The sequence below is a fragment of the Erythrolamprus reginae genome, chromosome 4, assembly GCF_031021105.1.
Source record: "Erythrolamprus reginae isolate rEryReg1 chromosome 4, rEryReg1.hap1, whole genome shotgun sequence".
Lineage (NCBI taxonomy): Eukaryota > Metazoa > Chordata > Lepidosauria > Squamata > Dipsadidae > Erythrolamprus > Erythrolamprus reginae.
In genome coordinates, this window is record NC_091953.1 from 17,296,880 (window position 1) to 17,318,144 (window position 21,265).

The 21,265-nt window shown below is 43.5% G+C and overlaps 1 protein-coding gene across 2 annotated transcripts in view; it reads right to left on the minus strand.

The window, feature by feature from the left end:
- PDGFD (platelet derived growth factor D) overlaps positions 1 to 20,980 on the minus strand; it is a 203,267-nt gene extending 182,287 nt beyond the window's left edge. The window contains exon 1 of one of the 2 annotated variants that reach the window (XM_070749694.1): positions 20,509 to 20,980. In XM_070749694.1, the coding sequence (XP_070605795.1) occupies positions 20,509 to 20,641 (133 nt within the window). In that variant the 5' untranslated portion in view covers positions 20,642 to 20,980. The remainder of the gene's footprint in view (positions 1 to 20,508) is intronic. The other variant, XM_070749695.1, reaches the window with a different exon arrangement.
- Positions 20,981 to 21,265: the final 285 nt, after the last annotated feature.

The following is a 21,265-nucleotide window of genomic DNA, read 5'->3' on the forward strand; positions in this document are numbered from 1 at the left end:
GTAAGAGAAATATCTGTTGTATATGTTTATTTGGGTTTCTATTCTTACAATAGGAAAAAAAAACCCTGCAGAAAAATCTCCATAGTATAATTAACCTTCTCCAATCTCACGCCTTTCCAGATGAGTTAAGTGAACGTCCAAAACGTTGCATGCAGCGTATGTCTGGAGGGTATCAAATTAGGGAAGCCTGCAGTCAGATTTTAGTTAAAAGAAGAGCTGCCGCGACCCACGGTGAATTCCCTCAGTCCATATTATCCATTCAGTCATTCATCAAAATTAATGCTACGTTGCCTTACTGCCACACAGAGGCATTTAATGTGACTCACAAGAAGATATAGATTAGATTAGATTAGATTTATTGGATTTATATGCCGCCCCTCTCCGAAAATTCGGGGCAGCTCACAACAAGATAAAAACAATACATAATAACAAATCCAATACCCACCAATCCAATTACAATTTTAAGCTAAAAATTCATAAAAACAACCCCAGAATATTAAAACACGCATACAATCAATCTAACACCAAAACAACATGGGCAAGGGGGAGATGTTTCAGTTCCCCCATGCCTGACGGCAGAGGTGGGTCTTAAGGAGTTTGCGAAAGGCAAGGAGGGTGGGGGCAATCCTAATCTCAGGGAGGAGCTGGTTCTAGACGGTCGGAGCCGCCACAGAGAAGGCTCTTCCCCTGGGTCCCGCCAGACGACATTGTTTAGTCAACGGGACCCGGAGAAGGCCAACTCTGTGGGACCTAACCGGTCGCTGGGATTCGTGCGGCAGAAGGCGGTCCCGGAGATATTCTGGTCCGGTGCCATGAAGGGCTTTATAGGTCATAACCAACAATTTGAATTGTGACCGGAAACTGATCGGCAACCAATGCAGACTGCGGAGTGTTGGAGTGATATAGACATACTTAGAGAAGCCCATAATTGCTCTCGCAGCTGCATTCTGCACGATATGAAGTTTCCGAACACTTTTCAAAGGTAGCCCCATGTAGAGAGCGTTACAGTAGTCGAGCCTCGAGGTGATGAGGGCATGAGTGACTGTGAGCAATGACTCCCGGTCCAAGTAGGGCCGCAACTGGCGCACCAGGCGAACCTGGGCAAACGTCCCCCTTGCCACAGCTGAAAGGTGTTTCTCTAACGTGAGCTGTGGATCGAGGAGGACGCCCAAGTTGCGGACCCTCTCTGAGGGGGTCAATAATTCCCCCCCCCAGGGTAATGGATGAACAGATCGAATTGTCCTTGGGAGGCAAGACCCACAGCCACTCCGTCTTGTCTGGATTGAGTTTGAGTTTGTTGACACCCATCCAGGCCCCAACAGCCTCCAGGCACCGGCACATCACTTCCACTGCTTCGGACTAAAACGTAGCAACAGTTCCAACGCAGTTATAAAAAGTAAAACCGTGTCACTCCCACATCCTGAGGAGCAATTTTGTGCACCAGGTAGACATCCCTGCTGCTGCGTTCCATCCAGTGGTGAGTTCCACTTAACTTCCCTATTGGTTTGCATCGCATTGGAAGTGCGTGTTTTGCGTCACGTCAGGGAAATGATCCTCTGCGCATGCGCAGAAGCCTTGGTGCATGCACAAGAGGGTTCTTTGTCAGCCGCTTTGAAAGAGCGGTGACTAGAAGACCGGTTTGGGGGTGTGGCCAGTTAGCCATTGCTTCTGGTTTGGTGAGTAGGGGCAAATTTCCACCAGAGGAAAACCCGTAGCAACCTACCACTGATTCCATTCTTGGCAATGGATAAAACCAGTATTGGACTTCCCCCGGTATGCCTGGGATCTCCGTTCTGGTAGCGGAAATGGTGATGCGTGTGCATCTGTGCATCCCCGCCGCACCCCTGCATGCCCCCATGCAAAATTTTGCTTCTGCGCATGCGCGGAAACAAAGAAATAAGCAAAAAAATCACCAAAATCTTGCGCGTGTGAGTGTTCCCACACAAGAGTTCAGTGATTTTTGCCCATTTCTTTGCTTCCACACATGTAGGCAATCAAAATCTCACATGGGGGTGTATGTTGCCTGCTGCCACTCATGTGCGAATCTGCGCCAGCCTCTGAGACTGATCCGTTAGCAAAATGTAAATGCAGTCCTTCACTGGATAAAACCCAATATCTAGGAACACAACAAGGTAGGATTTCTCACAACATTGTATTTGCTCACCTTGCAGCTCCAAAACAAATACAGTGGTACCTCTACTTAAGAACTTAATTCGTTCCGTGACCAGGTTCTTAAGTAGAAAAGTTTGTAAGTAGAAGCAATTTTTCCCATAGGAATCAATGTAAAAGCAAATAATGCGTGCAAACCCATTAGGAAAGAAATAAAAGCTCGGAATTTGGGTGGGAGGAGGAGGAGGAAGGAGGACAGTCACTGCTAAAGGAAGAAGGTGAGGTGAAGGGAATTTTAAAAAATCCAAAACTTTGAGGCTCTATTTTTTTTTAAAAAAAGAGGGACTCTGAGGTGGCGAGGAGCACGCACCTCCCATACACTGAAAGGCTCCTCTGGCAGCCCAGAAATGCCTGAGATGTCCTTGATTAAAGGAGGAATGGCAGGAAACTGGCTGGGCCTTTGTGCCACTCTCAAATTTCCTAGGAATTTTTTCCAGGCTCGGGTTCTTAAGTAGAAAATGGTTCTTAAGAAGAGGCAAAAAAATCTTGAACATCCGGTTCTTATCTAGAAAAGTTCGTAAGTAGAGGCATTCTTAAGTAGAGGCACCACTGTACTGTAAAACTATCTACAGTGATCCCTCGAGTATCGCGAGGGTTACGTTCCAAGACCCCTCGCGATACTCGATTTTTCGCGATATAGTGGTGCGGAAGTAAAAACACCATCTGCGCATGCGCGCCACTTTTCCATGGTGTTTTTACTTCTGCTACATACAGCTCGCCGCCCGCCCGCCCGCCGCTTGTCCGCCCGCCGCTTGTCCGCCCGCCGCTTGTCCGCCCGCCGCTTGTCCGCCGCCCGCCCGCCGCTACCGCCTCTCTCACTGCCGAGTCCTCCTGCAGAAGCGCTGGCGGCCACCGTTCCCTGTAAGCACCCAACCGCCCGCCACTCGTCCCCCTGCCCGCTCGCCGCTACCGCCCCTCTCACCACCGAGTCCTCCTGCAGCAGCGCTGGCGGCCACCGTCCCCCGTAGGCACCCACCCGCCCGCCACTCGTCCGCCCGCCCGCTCGCCGCTACCGCCCCTCTCACCACCGAGTCTTCCTGCAGCAGCGCTGGCGGCCACCGTCCCCCGTAGGCACCCGCCCGCCCGCCGCCCCCCCCCGAAAGAGATGAGAGAGGGAGGAAGAGAGTGTGAGAGAGGAAGAAAGAGAGAGAGAAGAGTGGAAGGAAGAGAGAGAGAAATGATAGAAAAAAAGACGTCATCGGGTGAGAAAAACCATGGTACAGTATAGCAAAAAAACCGGGGAGTATTTTCAATTTATTATTTTTTGAAAAATCACGATATAGCGTTTCGCGAAGAACAAGATCGCGAAAATCGAGGGATCACTGTACACTAAAAGAGTAGATGTACAGCCGTTAAATCATAACTCCATTGCCTCAGTTTCCCAAGTCCCACAGTGTTACAGACGACGGCCCCTATTTGTCAAAACACCAATATACAAATAACAGTGAAATTAAATCAAAACAAATGTGACAGCCACAGAAGAAGGGCCAGAAAGCAGAACATATCTATGGTTAACATATTAAGGTCTGGATGCCAAGTTTAAGATTTGTGGGAAGGTGAAATTTGGAAACTCAGAGGTTTTGTGCAAGAAGGAAGTGGGTGGGGGGGAACCCCAGCACAAGCACAGTCTTAAATTATACCTTCTGGTTTCAGAAAGCACAGCTGTGCTGGTTCAAAATGAAGGAAATGGGAGTCCAACACATCTGTGACCTGTCAATCTGAGGAAAGCTAATTTAAAGTAAAGCTGAGCAGAGGCATTTTGCATTTGTCCAACCTACTCTCATTCCATTTCATCAAAAGAAAATGTAATTCATAAATATTTCAGTGGAGAAGAGGTTGTTGCAGGAATTCCTACATATCAAATGTGCTGCTCTTGCAATTATTTAATGAGAAGAAAAGGGCAGGAATGGCTATGAATGACCTGAGGGTTTCCTTTGTAGTGTCATCTTTCCCACAAACTACAGCTTCCCTGGCTTCTTCCTTTTCTGTTCATTCCAAGTGGAATTAACATGATGGCTTTATCATAATATCTTATAGCAGTGATGGCAAACCTTTTTTTCCTCAGGTACTGAAAGCATATGCACACATGCTATGACATGTGCACGAGTACCCACATCCATAATTCAATGTCTGGGGAGGGTGAAAACAGTTACTCATGTCCCCCAAGAAGCACTCTGGATGCCGGAAATGACCTGTTTCCTGACTTTTGGTGGGCCCAATTAGGCCTCTTTTTTTGCCCTCCCCAGGCTCCAGAGGTTTCTGAGAGCCTGGGGAGAATGAAAATGCCCTCCCTGCCCTCGCCGAGGCCTTCCAGAAACCAGAGCCTCCACGTGAGTCAAAAAATTGGCTGGCCAGCACACACATGGAGCTATCTAGTGCAATGGACATCACGGCCTTATAGCAATGGCACTTAGACTTATATACAATTAAAGGAGAATACTTCAAATTGACTTATAAACACAGAATGAAACCAATATTTTAGTATTGGATCTTATATTGGTTGTTACAGTTGCAATTTTGAATAAAATGTCTGTTTCTACACATGTAGACTGACTAAATCAGGGCTCAGCAATCTGTGGTTCGGGAGCCATATGTGACTCTTTCATCCATCTGCTGTGACTCCCTATTGCTGTTCGCTCCACAATTGATAAGACTTTCGTTTAGGAATAAGGGTAGAGGAAAAAGGGTGCCATGCTAGGAGGAGACTCTATGGTGGGGGTACGTGACTTTCGGTCAGCAGAGGGGGGAAAAAGGATGCCACTCTAGGAGGAGACTCTGTGGTGGGGGAACTGGACTTCTGGTCAGTTCCAGAATTGAATGGGTGGGTTCCGGTTATGACTTTTGTGACTCTTTGAGTGTTTAAGGTTGCCAACCCCTGGACTGAGAGATGGACAGATGGACTGACTGACTAAATAAATGAACAAACAAATGAACAAACGAATAAATGAACAAACAAACAAACAAATAACTAATCAATCAATCAATCTGCTGCATGGTTACATTAATATGCAGCTGACCATGCAGTTCTTTCAATACTAGAAATCTACTTTATCAGTGCTATTTTTTCCCCAACCATAAAAATGTTGTGATGAGAGACAATCACTTTAAAAGGTACTTAAACAATTTGTGCTGAAAAGACTGTTCAGTTGTTTTCTGTAACTCTGAGACTAACTGGCGAGTTTATAATTGAAATATCTGCTTTGGCATGATATACATCTATCTGATAAAACAGAGCAGACACTGACTGCCAAGTACTTTGTGGAACTCCAGCATTGATTACAGATCAACCCCATTTGTAGTTTTCTTTGTTCTTCTAGAACTCAAAATCAGGCATTTGGGTAAGTGCTGATCCAGTGGAATTGTTATGAGCATATGCTCCAAATCAGGTGTCTCCAACCTTGGTAACTTTATGACTTCAACTCCCCGAATTCCTCTGCCAGCATGTGCAGAGTAAAGTTAGATTAGATTAGATTAGATTTATTGGATTTATATAATAATAATAATAATAATAATAATAATAATAATAATAATAATAATAATTATAATTATAATTATAATTATAATTATAATTATAATAATAATAATAATTATTATTATTATTATTATTATTATTCCTGGGGAAAAGGAATCCTCAATCTGAGTTATTATTATTATTATTATTATTATTATTATTATTATTATTATTATTATTATTATTATTATTATTCCTGGGGGAAAGGAATCCTCAATCTGAGTATTGTATTGGCAGTTCTGTGTTGGCAAATACTTCAAAAGAAAAGGATTTAGGGGTAGTGATTTCTGACAGTCTCAAAATGGGTGAACAGTGCAGTCAGGCGGTAGGGAAAGCAAGTAGGATGCTTGGCTGCATAGCTAGAGGTATAACAAGCAGGAAGAGGGAGATTATGATCCCACTATATAGAATGCTGGTGAGACCACATTTGGAATACTGTGTTCAGTTCTGGAGACCTCACCTACAAAAAGATATTGACAAAATTGAACGGGTCCAAAGACGGGCTACAAGAATGGTGGAAGGTCTTAAGCATAAAACGTATCAGGAAAGACTTAATGAACTCAATCTGTATAGTCTGGAGGACAGAAGGAAAAGGGGGGACATGATCGAAACATTTAAATATATTAAAGGGTTAAATAAGGTCCAGGAGGGAAGTGTTTTTAATAGGAAAGTGAACACAAGAACAAGGGGACACAATCTGAAGTTAGTTGGGGGAAAGATCAAAAGCAACATGAGAAAATATTATTTTACTGAAAGAGTAGTAGATCCTTGGAACAAACTTCCAGCAGACGTGGTAGATAAATCCACAGTAACTGAATTTAAACATGCCTGGGATAAACATATATCCATCCTAAGATAAAATACAGAAAATAGTATAAGGGCAGACTAGATGGACCATGAGGTCTTTTTCTGCCGTCAGACTTCTATGTTTCTATGTTTCTATTATTAATTGGATTTGTATGCCGCCCCTCTCTGCAGACTCGGGGCGGCTAACAACAATAATAAACACAACATGTACAATCCAATAATAAAAAACAACTAAAAACCCCTATTATAAAACCAAACATACATACAAACATACCATGCATGATTTGTAATGGCCTAGGGAGAAGAGCTATCTCAACTCCCCCATGCCTGGCGGTATAAATGAGTCTTGAGTAGTTTACGAAAGACAGGGAGGGTGGGGGCAGTTCTAATCTCCGGGGGGAGTTGGTTCCAGAGGGCCGGGGCCGCCACAGAGAAGGCTCTTCCCCTGGGGCCCGCCAAATGACATTGTTTAGTCAATGGGACCCGGAGAAGGCCAACTCTGTGGGACCTTATCAGTCGCTGGGATTCGTGCGGTAGCAAGCGGTTCCGGAGGTAATCTGGTCCAATGCCATGTAGGGCTTTAAAGGTCATGACCAACACTTTGAATTGTGACCGGAAACTGATCGGCAGCCAATGCAAGCCACAGAGTGTTGAAGAAACGTGGGCGAATCTTGGAAGCCCCATGATGGCTGTCTATGCCGCCCCTCTCCGCAGACTTGCCAAGGTTGGAATCCCCTTCTCTACACAATCTTAACCACAACCCTTGTGTACCTGCATTTCAAAAGCTACTACGAAATGAGGGGCCTCACCCCTTTTATACCCCAATTATGGTGGTATGTCCAGAACTATCTGTATGTTTTCCAATTCCATCCACAGTTTTACCAAAGAAAAAAGGGACTTGTGACACAGTAAAGACAACATATGTTTTACACTGATGTAATCGTTCATAGACTACAGTCTATTTTTAATCCCATGTTTAAAATATTATCCAGAGTAAAAACCAGTGAACTGCCAAGTAACATAATTTATGAAGAGGCGTGGATCCTAGGATTTGAGCAAGAATAAACAATCCATTTAAAAACATCCAAATTAATTATGTAACCTCTTCAAGGATGGCTGTATCATGGTTCAATGGATCTTTTGTGAATGGCCACTGACAGATATTCATCTCTGTCTCTGCTTTCTGAATTTTGCTTGGTTTTGACCTCATTGTTTGTACTCAGCCCCCATTAAATCATAAATGTCTCTGTGTAAGCATATACTGTATATAAAGGACATTTTGTGCATCTGATGAAATGAGACGTAATTCACAAAAATCTCTGACATAATCCATCTGTTCCTCTATGATGTGGCATAAAAATAATTGCTCTGTGTGCTTTAAGACAAGTAGACCTCTCCCTGCATCCATCTTAAGCCCACTGTATGTCCCTAAAACCAGGATGTGTCCTATAAAGCCCTTCATGGCACCGGACCAGATTATCTCAGGGACCGCCTTCTGCTGCACAAATCCCAGCGACCAGTTAGGTCCCACAGAGTGGGCCTTCTCCGGGTCCCGTCAACTAAACAATGTTGTTTGGCGGGACCCTGGGGAAGAGCCTTCTCTGTGGCGGCCCCGGCCCTCTGGAACCAACTCCCCCCAGAGATTAGAACTGCCCCCACCCTCCTTGCCTTTCGTAAGCTTCTTAAAACCCACCTCTGCCATCAGGCATGGGGGGACTGAGATATTCTTTCCCCCTAGGCCTTACAATTTATGCATGGTATGTTTGTATGTATGTCTGGTTTTTATAATAAGGGTTTTCTAGTTGTTTTATTATTGGATTGCTACATATTGTTTTTATCACTGTTGTTAGCTGCCCCGAGTCCACGGAGAGGGGAGGCATACAAATCCAATAAATAAACAAGCAAGCAAGCAAGCAAGCAAGCAAGCAAGCAAGCAAGCAAGCAAGCAAGCAAGCAAATAAATAAATAAATGTTTGGTTTTATAATAAGGTTTTTTTAGTTGTTTAGTATTGGATTGTTACATGCTGTTTTTTATCACTGTTGTTAGCCGCCCCGAGTTTGCGGAGAGGGGCGGCATACAAATCCAATAAATAAATAAAGTATTTGCACACTGTGAATGTGGAGATTCACCTAATCACCAGATCTTAATAGCCACCAGCAAAGAAGATACAGAACACAGTGGTACCTCTACTTAAGAATGCCTCTACTTAAGAACTTTTCTAGATAAGGAATGGAACATGAAGAAAGACAAACATGTTTCATGTTCAAGAGAGCTTATCATTCTGCAAACTGTGGTTAGGCTCCATGCTGTACTGCACAAATTAGAGCCAAGCTTACGATTACTGCATCTTGCAGTCAGAACCATCATAGATTGATGTACTGTATTGCAAATCACAGCCCCTGGGGAAAAAAGATATTTCGCTTGGGTTGAGTTACAGTTTAATGAGTAAAACACTGGCTTTTTAAATAAAAAATTCTAAGTTCAATCCTCAGCTTCTCCATATATGGCTGGGGGGAAAAAGAGATCAGGTTCTATTTTTCCTAATTAGCATAAGCCAAGGCATGAATGTTTCTATACAATGTCAAAATATGCAAGCACAGTGGTACCTCTACCTAAGAACGCCTCTACTTAAGAAATTTTCTAGATAAGAACCAGGTGTTCAAGATGTTCACAATGTATATGTTCTGCTTTCTGGCTCTTCTTCTGTGGCTGTCACATTTGTTTTGATTTAATTTCACTGTTATTTGTAGATTTGTATTTCAACAAGCAGGGTCCGTCTTCCGTGACACTGTGGGACTTGGGAAACTGAGGCAATGGAGTTCTGATTTAACTGCTGTACATCTACTCTTCTATTGTAGATAGTTTTACAGTACAGTGGTGCCTCTACCTAAGAATGCCTCTACTTAAGAATTTTTCTAGATAAGAACCGGGTGTTCAAGATTTTTTTTGCCTCTTCTTAAGAACCATTTTCTACTTAAGAACCCAAGCCCGGAAAAATTTCTAAGGAAATTTGAGAGCGGCGTGAAGGCCGACGGGTTTCTCTCTCTGGTGCAGTGTAGGGGAGGCAGCCTCGCACCGGGTGTATGGGAGGCGCGTGCTCCTCCTCGCTGCCTCAGAGTCCCTCTTTTTTTTAAGCCTTAAAGTTTTGGATATTTTTGATTCCCCTCCCCTCCCCTTCTTCATCCAGCAGCGACTGTCCTTTTCCTCTTCTTCTTCCTCCTCCTCCCACCCATGTTTTGAGCTGTTATTTCTTTCCGAATGGGTTTGCACGCATTATTTGCTTTTACATTGATTCCTATGGGGAAAATTGCTTCTATTTACAAACTTTTCTACTTAAGAACTTGGTCACGGAACGAATTAAGTGCTTAAGTAGAGGTACCATGGTACAGACTAACATAGGTGAAAAGGCAGACACCCCAAGTTGTTGTTGTTGTTTTTGTTGTTTTTGTTGTATTTGATTTGATTTGATTTGATTTGATTTGATTTGATTTGATTTGATTTGATTTGATTTGATTTGATTTGATTTGATTTGATTTGATTTGATTTCCGCCCTTCTCCAAAGTTCAAATCCCGGTAAGGATATGGCTAGCAGCAAAGGTTTTTGAAAACTGGACAAGAGCCTGGAATATTTTACTGAATATTGGCCTACCTCTGTAATTCAAGAATAATGTTAGAACACGTTAAGGTCAGGGCAAACTTTATAAAATAAACTATGAATTGAAGGCATTTTGTTTTAAGGGGAAGGGAGGATCCCTCATCTACCATTGTATGCCAGCAACATGAAATGGGTGATTACAAAGGAGATGGCAGTATTAGTAATAAGGAATGATATGGGTGAATTGAGAGAAATTAAAGAATCAGCTTTAGAAAGTGCCCAAGTGGTAATATTTTTAGGTTGGAAGGATGCAACAGAATGGACAATACAAAATTAGTACTGGAACATGGTGGAACACATTCAGTTTGAAATTATGGATACAAAGGTGAATATGATTAATGAAAATAAAGTGAAAGAACTGATGAGATGATGGGACAGGGTTAGAGGTTAGAAACATAGAAACATAGAAGTCTGACGGCAGAAAAAGACCTCATGGTCCATCTAGTCTGCCCTTATACTATTTTCTGTATTTTATCTTAGGATGGATATATGTTTATCCCAGGCATGTTTAAATTCAGTTACTGTGGATTTATCTACCACGTCTGCTGGAAGTTTCTTCCAAGGATCTACTACTCTTTCAGTAAAACAATATTTTCTCATGTTGCTTTCGATCTTTCCCCCAACTAACTTCAGATTGTGTCCCCTTGTTCTTGTGTTCACTTTCCTATTAAAAACACTTCCCTCCTGAACCTTATTTAACCCTTTAATATATTTAAATGTTTTGATCATGTCCCCCCTTTTCCTTCTGTCCTCCAGACTATACAGATTGAGTTCATTAAGTCTTTCCTGATACGTTTTATGCTTAAGACCTTCCACCATTCTTGTAGCCCGTCTTTGGACCCATTCAATTTTGTCAATATCTTTTTGTAGGTGAGGTCTCCAGAACGGAACACAGTATTCCAAATGTGGTCTCACCAGCATTCTATATAGTTATATGGTTAGTAGAATTCGAGACCAAGGTATAAAGAATAAACTGGAATCACTCTATAATTTGTAAATATTGTAATGTTCTTGGTTTAAAATGATATTTAAAAAGTACACCCTCATTTTGGTGGAGGGGGTCTGAATGAATGAATGATGTTGGTTGGTGGGAGCCCTCTGGAATCAACTCTCCCCGGAGATTAGAACTGCCCCCCCCCTTGTCTTTCGTAAGCTACTCAAGACCCACCTATATCGCCAGGCATTATTATTATTATTATTATTATTATTATTATTATTATTATTAATCAGATTTGTATGCCGCCCCTCTCCGCAGACTCAGGGCGGCTCACAGCAAGGCATGGGGGAACTGAGATACCTTCCCCAGGCTTTTATACTTTATGTTGTGTGGTTTTAAATGATAGGGTTTTATATGTCTTTTTCTCTTTTAATATTAGATTTGTTCCACTGTAATATTATTTTTATTATTGTTGTGAGCCGCCCCAAGTCTTTGGAGAGGAGCGGCATACAAATCTAATAAATTATTATTATTATTATTATTATTATTATTATTATTATTATGTATCACTTTGCACTGTCTTTTATGTAGTGTGTATCTGTCATTATTAAAAATTAATAAAATTTATTTTTTTTAAAAAGAATATGACATCAGAAAAAGAGACCAGGAGCTGATTGACTGAAGGAAAAAATAATATACCTTCTGAAGCTCTGGAATAACTTCCTTGCTATTATTTCTTCAAGCGCTTCCCTTTGTAAACATCTGCTAAGGAGAAGTGTTAAGGGTCCAGCTGTTTGCAGCTGTACATCTTTGAAAAAAATATTTACACAACTGGAGGGCCAAATTTATATGCACTGCTTGTATTCCCCTCTGCGTTCGTTTTCCTACTTAAACTGCCCGTCTTCCTAACCAAAAGAAATTCAATGTGGGGTTTTTTTCCCCATCCTTCCTCTTTCATTTGAATCGGTAGAAATATTGAGCCTTGTGAGGCCACAAAACTGCAGCTGTAGAGATCTCTGTGAAGATTTGCAAGGAGGGGGGGAAAAAACCCTATGTTGTAAGGTTAGTTTATTCTAAGTCTTGGCATTTGAATATTCAGAAATCCAGCAGGGAGAGACAATCTAGCTGTGAGAGGGGGGCATCTGGAATGCTGAGCTGCTTTCTATCATCCCCTCCCTCAGCTTAAGCAAATAAAAAAAACGAGAGCGGGCACAAATTTAAGCTGTTCTTGACTCTGAATTTTTGCTTTCTGCCTGATACTTAGCTATTAAATAAGATTGCTGAATGCCGTCTGCAAGTGAAATACAGTGGTACCTCTACTTATGAACTTAATTTGTTCCGCGACCAGGTTCTTAAGTAGAAAGGTTTGTAAGAAGAAGCAATTTTTCCCATAGGAATCAATGTAAAAGCAAATAATGTGTGCGATTGGGGAAACCACAGGGTGGGTGGAGGCCCTGTTTCCTCCCAAGAGATTCCTAGAGAGGCCCCGTGGAGGCTTCTCTCCATCTTTACCAGCCCTGTTTCCTCCCAGGAGATTCCTAGAGAGGTCCCATGGAGGCTTCTCTCTGCCTTTTCCAATTACAGTTTCAGAGGCTTGGGTTTGTAAGTGGAAAATGGTTCTTGAGAAGAGGCAAAAAAAATCTTGAACTCCTGGTTCTTATCTAGAAAAGTTCATAAGTAGAAGCGTTTGTAGGTAGAGGTACCCAGGGCCACCATCAGGAATTTTGGGGCCCCATACAGCCTAAGTGTCTGCCCCCCGCCGCCATTTTAAAACTATTTTAAGTCGCCAAGCCACTCCATCCCCCAGGGATCATTTCCCGCTTCACGCCAAGCGAGGCGGTCCCATAGGCCAGTGTTTCCCAACCTTGGCAACTTGAAGATATCTGGACTTTAACTCCCAGAATTCCCCAGCCAGCGAGAAGCTGGAAAGGACGAGGGGAGAGAAAAAACAGGGTACCAGCAGTCGGGCGGGTGTCTTGAGGGGGCACTCCCATCTGGAAGGAACGGAAGAAAGGCGAGCTATGAAGGAAGGAGGGAGGGTGGAAGGAAGGAAAGAAGGAATTGTAAAAGGGGCGATCAAGAGAGGAATGGGTGAATGAATGGACGGAGGGTGGGAAGGAAGGAAGGAAAGAGGGAAGGGACAGGAACAGAGGAAGGGTGCAAAGAAAGCAAGGAAAGGTGTGAAAGGGGAGAGTAAGAGAGGAAGGAGTGAAAGAAGGGAGTGAGGGAGGAAAGAAGGGAGGAAGGAGAAGGAAAGCAAGAAATGGAGAGAGAGAAAGAAAGAAAGAAAGAAAGAAAGAAAGAAAGAAAGGGGGAAGGGACAGAACAGAGGAAGGAAGCAAGGAAACTTATGAAAGGGGAGAGTAGGAGAGGAAGGACTGAAGGGAGGGAGGGAGGGAAGAAGGTAGGAAGGAGAAAGAAAAGAAGAAATAGAGGAAGGGAAGGTAAAAGAGAGAAAGAAAAAGAGCAAGAAAGAAAGAAAAAGAGAGAAAGAGAATGAAAGAGAAATAAAAATAGAGAGGGGGAATGAAAGAAATGGAAGGAGGGAACAAAGGATAGAAAGCAAGAGAAAGCAAGAAAGAAAGAAAGAGAAAGAAAAAAGAATGAAAGAGCAAGAGAGAAAGAGAGAAAGCAGAAATGAGAAGCTGAGAGCTGGCAGGCCAGGAGCCTCGCATGTGCTGTTGGAAGGGGGCTTGGTGGTCCTGGGAGATGGTGAACATTGTTCCTTCTTCCCTCCCAGCACAGAGGGGTGGCTTCCTCCTGCAAGGAGAGCTCTGCTCACCAACCTCTCCCAACTTCTTCCACAAATAGGTTTCAGATGAGAAGCCTCACCTGGGTTCCCGGAGCTCGTTAGAAACAGAACTTCCCAGCAGCGGGGGGGGGAGAGGCAGCGTCAAGAAGGGCTCCACACGGCACTGGAAGGGCTCACCTTGCGCCGCGCCGCCCCGGTTCCCCGCTGCACCTCCCCAGTGCAAAGCGCAGGGCTGCCGCCTCCCCCTCGCCCCAGGATCTCGCGCTTGCAGCTTCGGGCAGGGGGCTTGCGGGGGGGGGGGCGGCAAAAGGTTGCTTGGAAGCGGAACCTTGGAGCAACTCAAACGCCTTGCTTCCGCCGGAGAAACACCAAAGCGAGAGCTGGCAAGCGGGGGGGAACGGGGACTGCCTTCCGCGGAGTTCGGGGGGTTGGAGCACGCAGGGGCCGGCAGGCAGGGAGGGAGGGAGGCGCCAGCATCGGACGGGTCGGACGGAGGTGTCGGACGGGCAGTGCTTTCGCCTTGGCATTGCGCTGCGCGGGAAGGGCGGCGCCTTCCCTAACCGTGCCTCCGCCCGGGTTGGCAGCCGCTCCGCCTCCTAAACTTGTGCGGTGGAGGCGTCCCCCGGCCCAGCACTTCCGGAGGCCGAAAGGCGCGGCTCTCTTCAGGGTTGGGGAGTTTTTGGCGGGTGCCGGGGCCCGCCCCCCCCAATTTTCCAATTTGCCCGGGCCCGGGACAGCAGTCCCAGTAATACCCATCTATCGGCGGCCCTGGAGGTACCACTGTATAATTGCCCACAGATGGGCTGTCAGGATTGGGACCATACCTGACATAATATTCCAAATTGCAGAGAGAAAAACTATAATCAATGTAATGACTTTAACAATATAAAGCTGCCTAGTCATGGTGAATCTACAGATTGTAATCTGATTGGTTGGCAAAAGTATATACTATGATGCACCTTTGCATTGATGTGGCTTTTGAATTAGTGTGGCTTGAAGATATTATGGCTTATGGCTTATGGTCTAGAGTGATTTAGTAAGGTTTAGAGTGGCTTGTGAATTATTGTGGCTTGTGGTGGCTGAAGAATATCGTGGCTGAAGACTTGTAGCTGAGTATTATAACTGAGAATAGTAGATAGAGAATTGTGAGTATTTTGTATAGTAACTTCCGGAGAGAGATAGCTACAGTGTAAATAGTTAGTGTAGGTTTGCTACGAACAAAGTAAATATTTTTCCTAAAACACTCTGCAGTACTTGTCTTCAAATATCTTCAAGACTATGGTTCCTGATATCCTGGTCTGAATCATACTGGCTAGCTGCTTTGGCTATCTGGGTGGGCTAGCTTCTCCAACACCTTACTCCAACATGGACACCCAGTCATAGAGTTAGTTTTCTGCACCAGGATTCTATTTTTGAGCATACAGAGGAGTCCTGTAGACTAAAATTCACATCTCTTGGCAAGTTGGCCAATATGGATGATGAAGGACACTTGGCAAAGAAACATACATAGCAGCAAGCCTCCCACTGGATCAGACCAAAGACCTGTCCAGTCCAGTCCAGCAGTGAATTACTTGTCCCACAAAAATGAGCCTGTTTCTCCCAGCAGGTAGGGTTCAAGAAATATCAATCATTGCTAGTATTATCCTGACGTCTGAAGTAATAGTGTAATAGTGGAAAATGAGTGAATCGGTAATGCAACATCGGTAAGCGATTCTGGAGATCACAAAAATAGAAGATGCAGCTTGAAAGGTGCCAATAGTCTATACAGTGATACCTCGTCTTACAAACGCCTCATCATACAAACTTTTTGAGATACAAACCCGGGGTTTAAGATTTTTTTGCCTCTTCTTACAAACTATTTTCACCTTACAAACCCATTGCTGCTGCTGGGATGCCCCACCTCCAGACTTCCATTGCCAGCGAAGCACCTGTTTTTATGTTGCTGGGATTTCCCTGAGGCTCCCCTCCATGGGAAACCCCACCTCTGGACTTCCGTGTTTTTGTGATGCTGCAGAGGAATCCTAGCAGTGCAAAAATGGGTGCTTCACTGGCAACGGCAGTCCGGAGGTGGGGTTTCCCAGCGAGGGGAGCCTCAGGGAAATTGCAGGAGGTGGGGTTTTGAGGATTTCGGTGTTTTTGCGATGCTGCGATTTCACTGATGCTCCCTTCACTGGGAAACCCCACCTCCGGACTTCCGTTGCCAGCGAAGCGCTCGTTTTTGCGATGCTGGGATTCCTCTGCTGGGATTCCCCTGCAGCATCACAAAAACACAGAAGTCCAGAGGTGGGGTTTCCCATGGAGGGGAGCCTCAGGGGAATCCCAGCAGCGCAAAAATGGCCGCTTCGGTCGGCAAAAGGGGTGAGTTTTGGGCTTGCACGCATTAATCGCTTTTCCATTGATTCCTATGGGAAACATTGTTTCGTCTTACAAACTTTTCACCTTAAGAACCTCATCCTGGAACCAATTAAGTTTGTAAGATGAGCTATCACTGTATATGTGTTTTGATGCCAAATGTATAACATAACTTACAACGCTATTAATGTTTTTTATGGGTAAGAGTCTATCTTTAAAGGGATCATGTAACATTTTGTCATAATCGGGAAATAGTACTTCTTTTGCTTCTGAATAATTACTATCCCATCCGGAAGATAGTTTGAGGGCACACTTTTAATCTCCAGGGCTTCTGAACTCAGAAATTAATTACACTCAGTAGCTCAAACATCGAACCTTCTTCACAGCCTACATTTTTGTTATTTGTTTTTTAATAGCATCTTGTCTCTTGTGTTCTGAGAAGCTTGAAAACCTACTTATACTTTAATACCTTGGGGTTGGTCATAAAGATAGCATTCTATTGTGCATAGGAGTTGTTATCTACAAGTAGAACTATGCCGCCTTTGGGTTGACCTAAACATAGTACAAAAAATTATCTGCTACAATGTCCTACCTGTTAATGACTACTTCAGCTTCAATCACAACAATACACAGCACACAATAGATACAAACTTAAGGCAAACCGCTCCAAACTTGATTGCAGAAAATACGACTTCAGCATAAGAGTGGTCAATGCCTGGAACGTATTATCTGGTTCTATGGTTTCAACCCCAAACCTCCATAACTTTAACCTTAGACTGTCTACTGTTGACCTCACCCTGTTCCTAAGAGGTCTGTAAGGGGTGTGCATAAGTGCACCATCTTGCCTACCATCCCTGTCCTAATGTCCCCATTTATTTGTACCCATTTCATGTATTCATAAACATGTTTATACTTATATCTGTTATCTTATACATGCTTGACAAAAATATATCAATTAAAAATAAAATAAATTAATAAATAAATAAATAAATAAGAAAGTTAAAAGGAAATAGAAGAAGGGAATGATTAACAGCAAGGAGAATAGACTCAGTTCACTGTCAGAAGACTTGGAATACCAAGGAGAGAAGATCATTCAGAAAATATATTGCTCAAAAAAATAAAGGGAACATTCAAATAACACATCCCAGATCTGAATGAATGAAATATTCTCATTGAATACTTTGTTCTGTACAAAGTTGAATGTGCACAACAGCATGTGAAATAGATTGTCAATCAGTGTTGCTTCCTAAGTGGACAGTTTGATTTCACAGCAGTTTGATTTACTTGGAGTTATATTGTGTTGTTTAAGTGTTCCCTTTATTTTATTTTATTTTTTGGAGCAGTGTATATCTATTTGGTAATTAGAAGTATGAAAACTATTCAATGGCGTATAATCAATCAGTTATTGGTCAAACCAGCTCATTTCAGATTTGAAAGAAAAACTTGAAACTTTTAAAAACACTGCTTTCCAACTTTGTCACCTGAAATAAGTAACTGCCTGTAACTCAAATTGAGATGTTGCATTTTAAATAACCACAGGCTATGACTGCTTCATCATTTTCTGGAGTCTTGAACATCCAAGAGTTGAGAATGTAGGTTGTTAGAGCTCCTACCCATCATAACACTTTTCATTGTCTTATCTGATTAAAGAATCAAATTTATTATTTATTTATTTATTTATTAGTTAGATTTGTATGCTGCCCCTCTCCATAGACTCGGGACGGCTGACAACAATAAAAAACCAATATAAACAAATCTAATATTAAAAGTAGCTTAAAAACCCCAATTTAAGAAACCAATCATACATACAAACATACCATGCATAAATTTTGTAAGCCTAGGGGGAAGGGAATATCTCAATTCCCCATGCCTGATGACAGAGGTGGGTTTTAAGGAAGGCAAGGAGGGTGGGGGCAACTCTAATATCTGGGGGGAGCTGGTTCCAGAGAGTCGGGGCCACCACAGAGAAGGCTCTTCCCCTGGGTCCCGCCAGACGACATTGTTTAGTCGATGGGACCTGGAGAAGGCCAACTCTGTGGGACCTAACTGGTCACTGGGATTCGTGCGGCAGAAGACGGTCCCGGAGATATTCTGGCCCGATGCCATGAAGGGCTTTGTAGGTCATAACCCACACTTTGAATTGTGACCGGAAACCAAATACCAGCTTTTCATAATCATGGATTTTTTTCAACATGCAAAGGACTTCTATATGATATAAACTCATTTCAGAGTGTATCCATGATGTGGAAATGCTATTGTCCAGGAAGAGTTTCTCAGGCTGTGCCTTTCCTAAGCATGTATAGCTGCCAGCATGTTGTTTTTTTTAAAGGTCAATTAATTTAGCTTTACCACACACAACTTCTGCCTTGATTTCATTCTGGTCTTTCTACAAAAGCAATAATTCCATGCAAGGGCCTAATGAAAGAAATGGTCCTGCCAAAAGATTTTGCAAAAGCTGGATGCACTTATCCAATTACCCTGAAATGCTAAGGCATTCTTTCTGATGTCTCTGTAATGGGCAGGATTTGCTAGGCATTATTCCCCTGGCTTGCTAATTTGTGCCCACAACTTTTGCTGCAGCGTGGGTGAATGTGGATCTGTGAAAAGATACACATCATTCAGAAAATATATTGCTCAAAAAAATAAAGGGAACTTTATAGGAAAATCTATAGGAAATGTTTAAGGGGTGACTTGATCGAAGTGTATAAAATCATGCATGGGATAGAAAAGGTGGATAGAGAAAAATTATTTTCTCTATCACACAATACTAGGACGAGGGGGCACTCCCTAAAGCTCATAGGTAAGAAAGTGAGGACAAATTAGGGAAATATTTCTTCTTTGGTTTATGGAATTCACTTCCAGAAGAGGTTGTGACAGCTGTCAGCCTTGATAGCTTCAAGGCAGGATTTGACAGATTCATGGATGCCAAGCATATAGATGGTTATTGAAACGGATGTTCAAGTGCCGCCTCTATGTTGCTTGAGGTAGGTAGGATTCCCTTGAGTACCACTTGTTGGGGGTCAAGGGAAAGGGAGGGTCTTGCCTTCTCTTTCTGCTCAAGATCCCCATGGACAATTGCTGGACTCGATGGGCTTTGGCCTGATTCAGCATGGCTGTTCTTAAGTTCTTATGTTCTTACAACTTTATGGGAAAATCTTACTTGAGCATCTAACAGAAGATTAGCATCGTTTCATGAAAGTAACATTTAAAAAAATTTATGGCACCCAGACCTGTTTTCACATTATTTTTTAAAAAGATATACTGCACATGTCAAAAAAGGACTGTGAAAATATTTACAGACCCCACGCATCCTGGATACAACAAACTGTTTATTCCCCTACCCTCAAAAATGATGCTATAGACTAGAGCACTGCATACCAGAACAACAAGACACAAGGATAGTTTTATCCCCACAAGCATGCCATCACTCTGCTAAACAACTAATTCCCACAACACTGTCAAACTATTTACTAAGACTGTAATACTACTACTCTTCAAATCTTCCTATTACCTATCTTCTCCCACTTATGATTATAACCAAGTGGCTGGTTTCTCTATGATTGATATTGTTTTATTTAGCTTCCCAATATGAATTGATTGCTATCACAAAGTGTTGTATCTTATGATTCTTGATGAATGCATTTTTTTTAATGTATACTGAGAGCTTATGCGCCGAAGACCAATTCCTTGTGCGCCCAATCACACTTGGCCAATAAAGAATCCTTATTCCTTGCAACATTCCTTGTTGCTTGTCTCCTAAGATTTTTATTAATATTGATTGTTTCTTCATTGCTTATTTGACCCCTATGACAATCATTGTTGTACCACATGATTCTTGACAAATGTATATTTTATTTTATGTACGCTGAGAGCATATGCACCAAGACAAATTCCTTGTGTGTCCAATCACAATTGGCCAATAAAATTCTATTCTTCTATTCTATTTATACCCATGCATCTGCTTTTCATAACCTTAGTGTAATTTCTCACTGTACTGGATATTAAGTTTTAATCCATCATCCCAGGTACGAAAACCATGTATTACTTCTAGGGACCATTTACATTGGTTGTAGGAAATACCTGGCTGTAAGCAAGCCCGAAAAGTTAAACAGAGGTTTGAAGAAAAGTTGCTTGCACAGCCCTCCAAGTTCCAACACTATCTAACCACCTTCACCCCTTCTTTTTTTGGGGGGTTTCCCCGTTCGAGTGCACCTCTCAGGAGAACCTGTAGGGGGCGCGCTTCCACAACCTTCAGCTTTTGGCGGCCGCCCGGTCAATTTCACCCCTTGGCGAGGAATAGGTGAAGAAAGAAGGCACAACTCACCGTCTCGCCGCCGGTTCGAGGCGCGCAAGGCTCTGATCGACCCGCTCTGGCTGCCGGCGGCGGATCCCTGCCGTTGGGGTCCAAAAGTGGCCCAGGCTACCACGTAAAGAAGGAACGGCGCCAGCCTTGGCATTCTCGGGGACGGAGATTAAAAAAAGTCTTGAAAAAGAAAGAAAAATGAAAAAAAGAAAAGAAAGGAGACGGCCACCGATCTTCTGGCCAAGGGAGGGTCTTCTGGTTCACGGACCCCTTTTTCCTCCCTTTGCCTCGAAGTCTCTAAGCGCACGTCCGAAGTTGAGAAAACTTTTGAAAGAAGTTGGTGGGGCGGGTAGATTCGAACCGGAATGGCTGCAGGGCTAAAGCGATGGTGGGAGGTCCCCTCGCCGACTTGGGGAGAGCGAAGCGAGACCCGAAAAGCTTTTCCCACCCGCAACTCTTTCTCGACCCTCTCGCGTCTCGCTCTCCGCCCGCCGGCCGCTCAGGCAAGAGGAGGCATCCTGCGCGAGGGGTGTTGCCCTCTCACGCGCACTGCGGTGTGTTGATGTGGGGGGCGGGAGGGTTTTTTTTCTGGGTTTTTTTTTGGGGGGGGGAGTTGGAAGGAGAGAAGGTTGGCGAGCGAGCCGAAGGCTTACAACGCCCCCAAACCCTCGCCCTCTGCCGTTGCCGAAGTTGCGCTGCCCTTCTGGAGGGCCGGCAAAGCGGGAGGCCGTTTTCCAGGTCTCCCTGCGAAGTTGGCCGGAGAGCGCTCTCTCTCTCT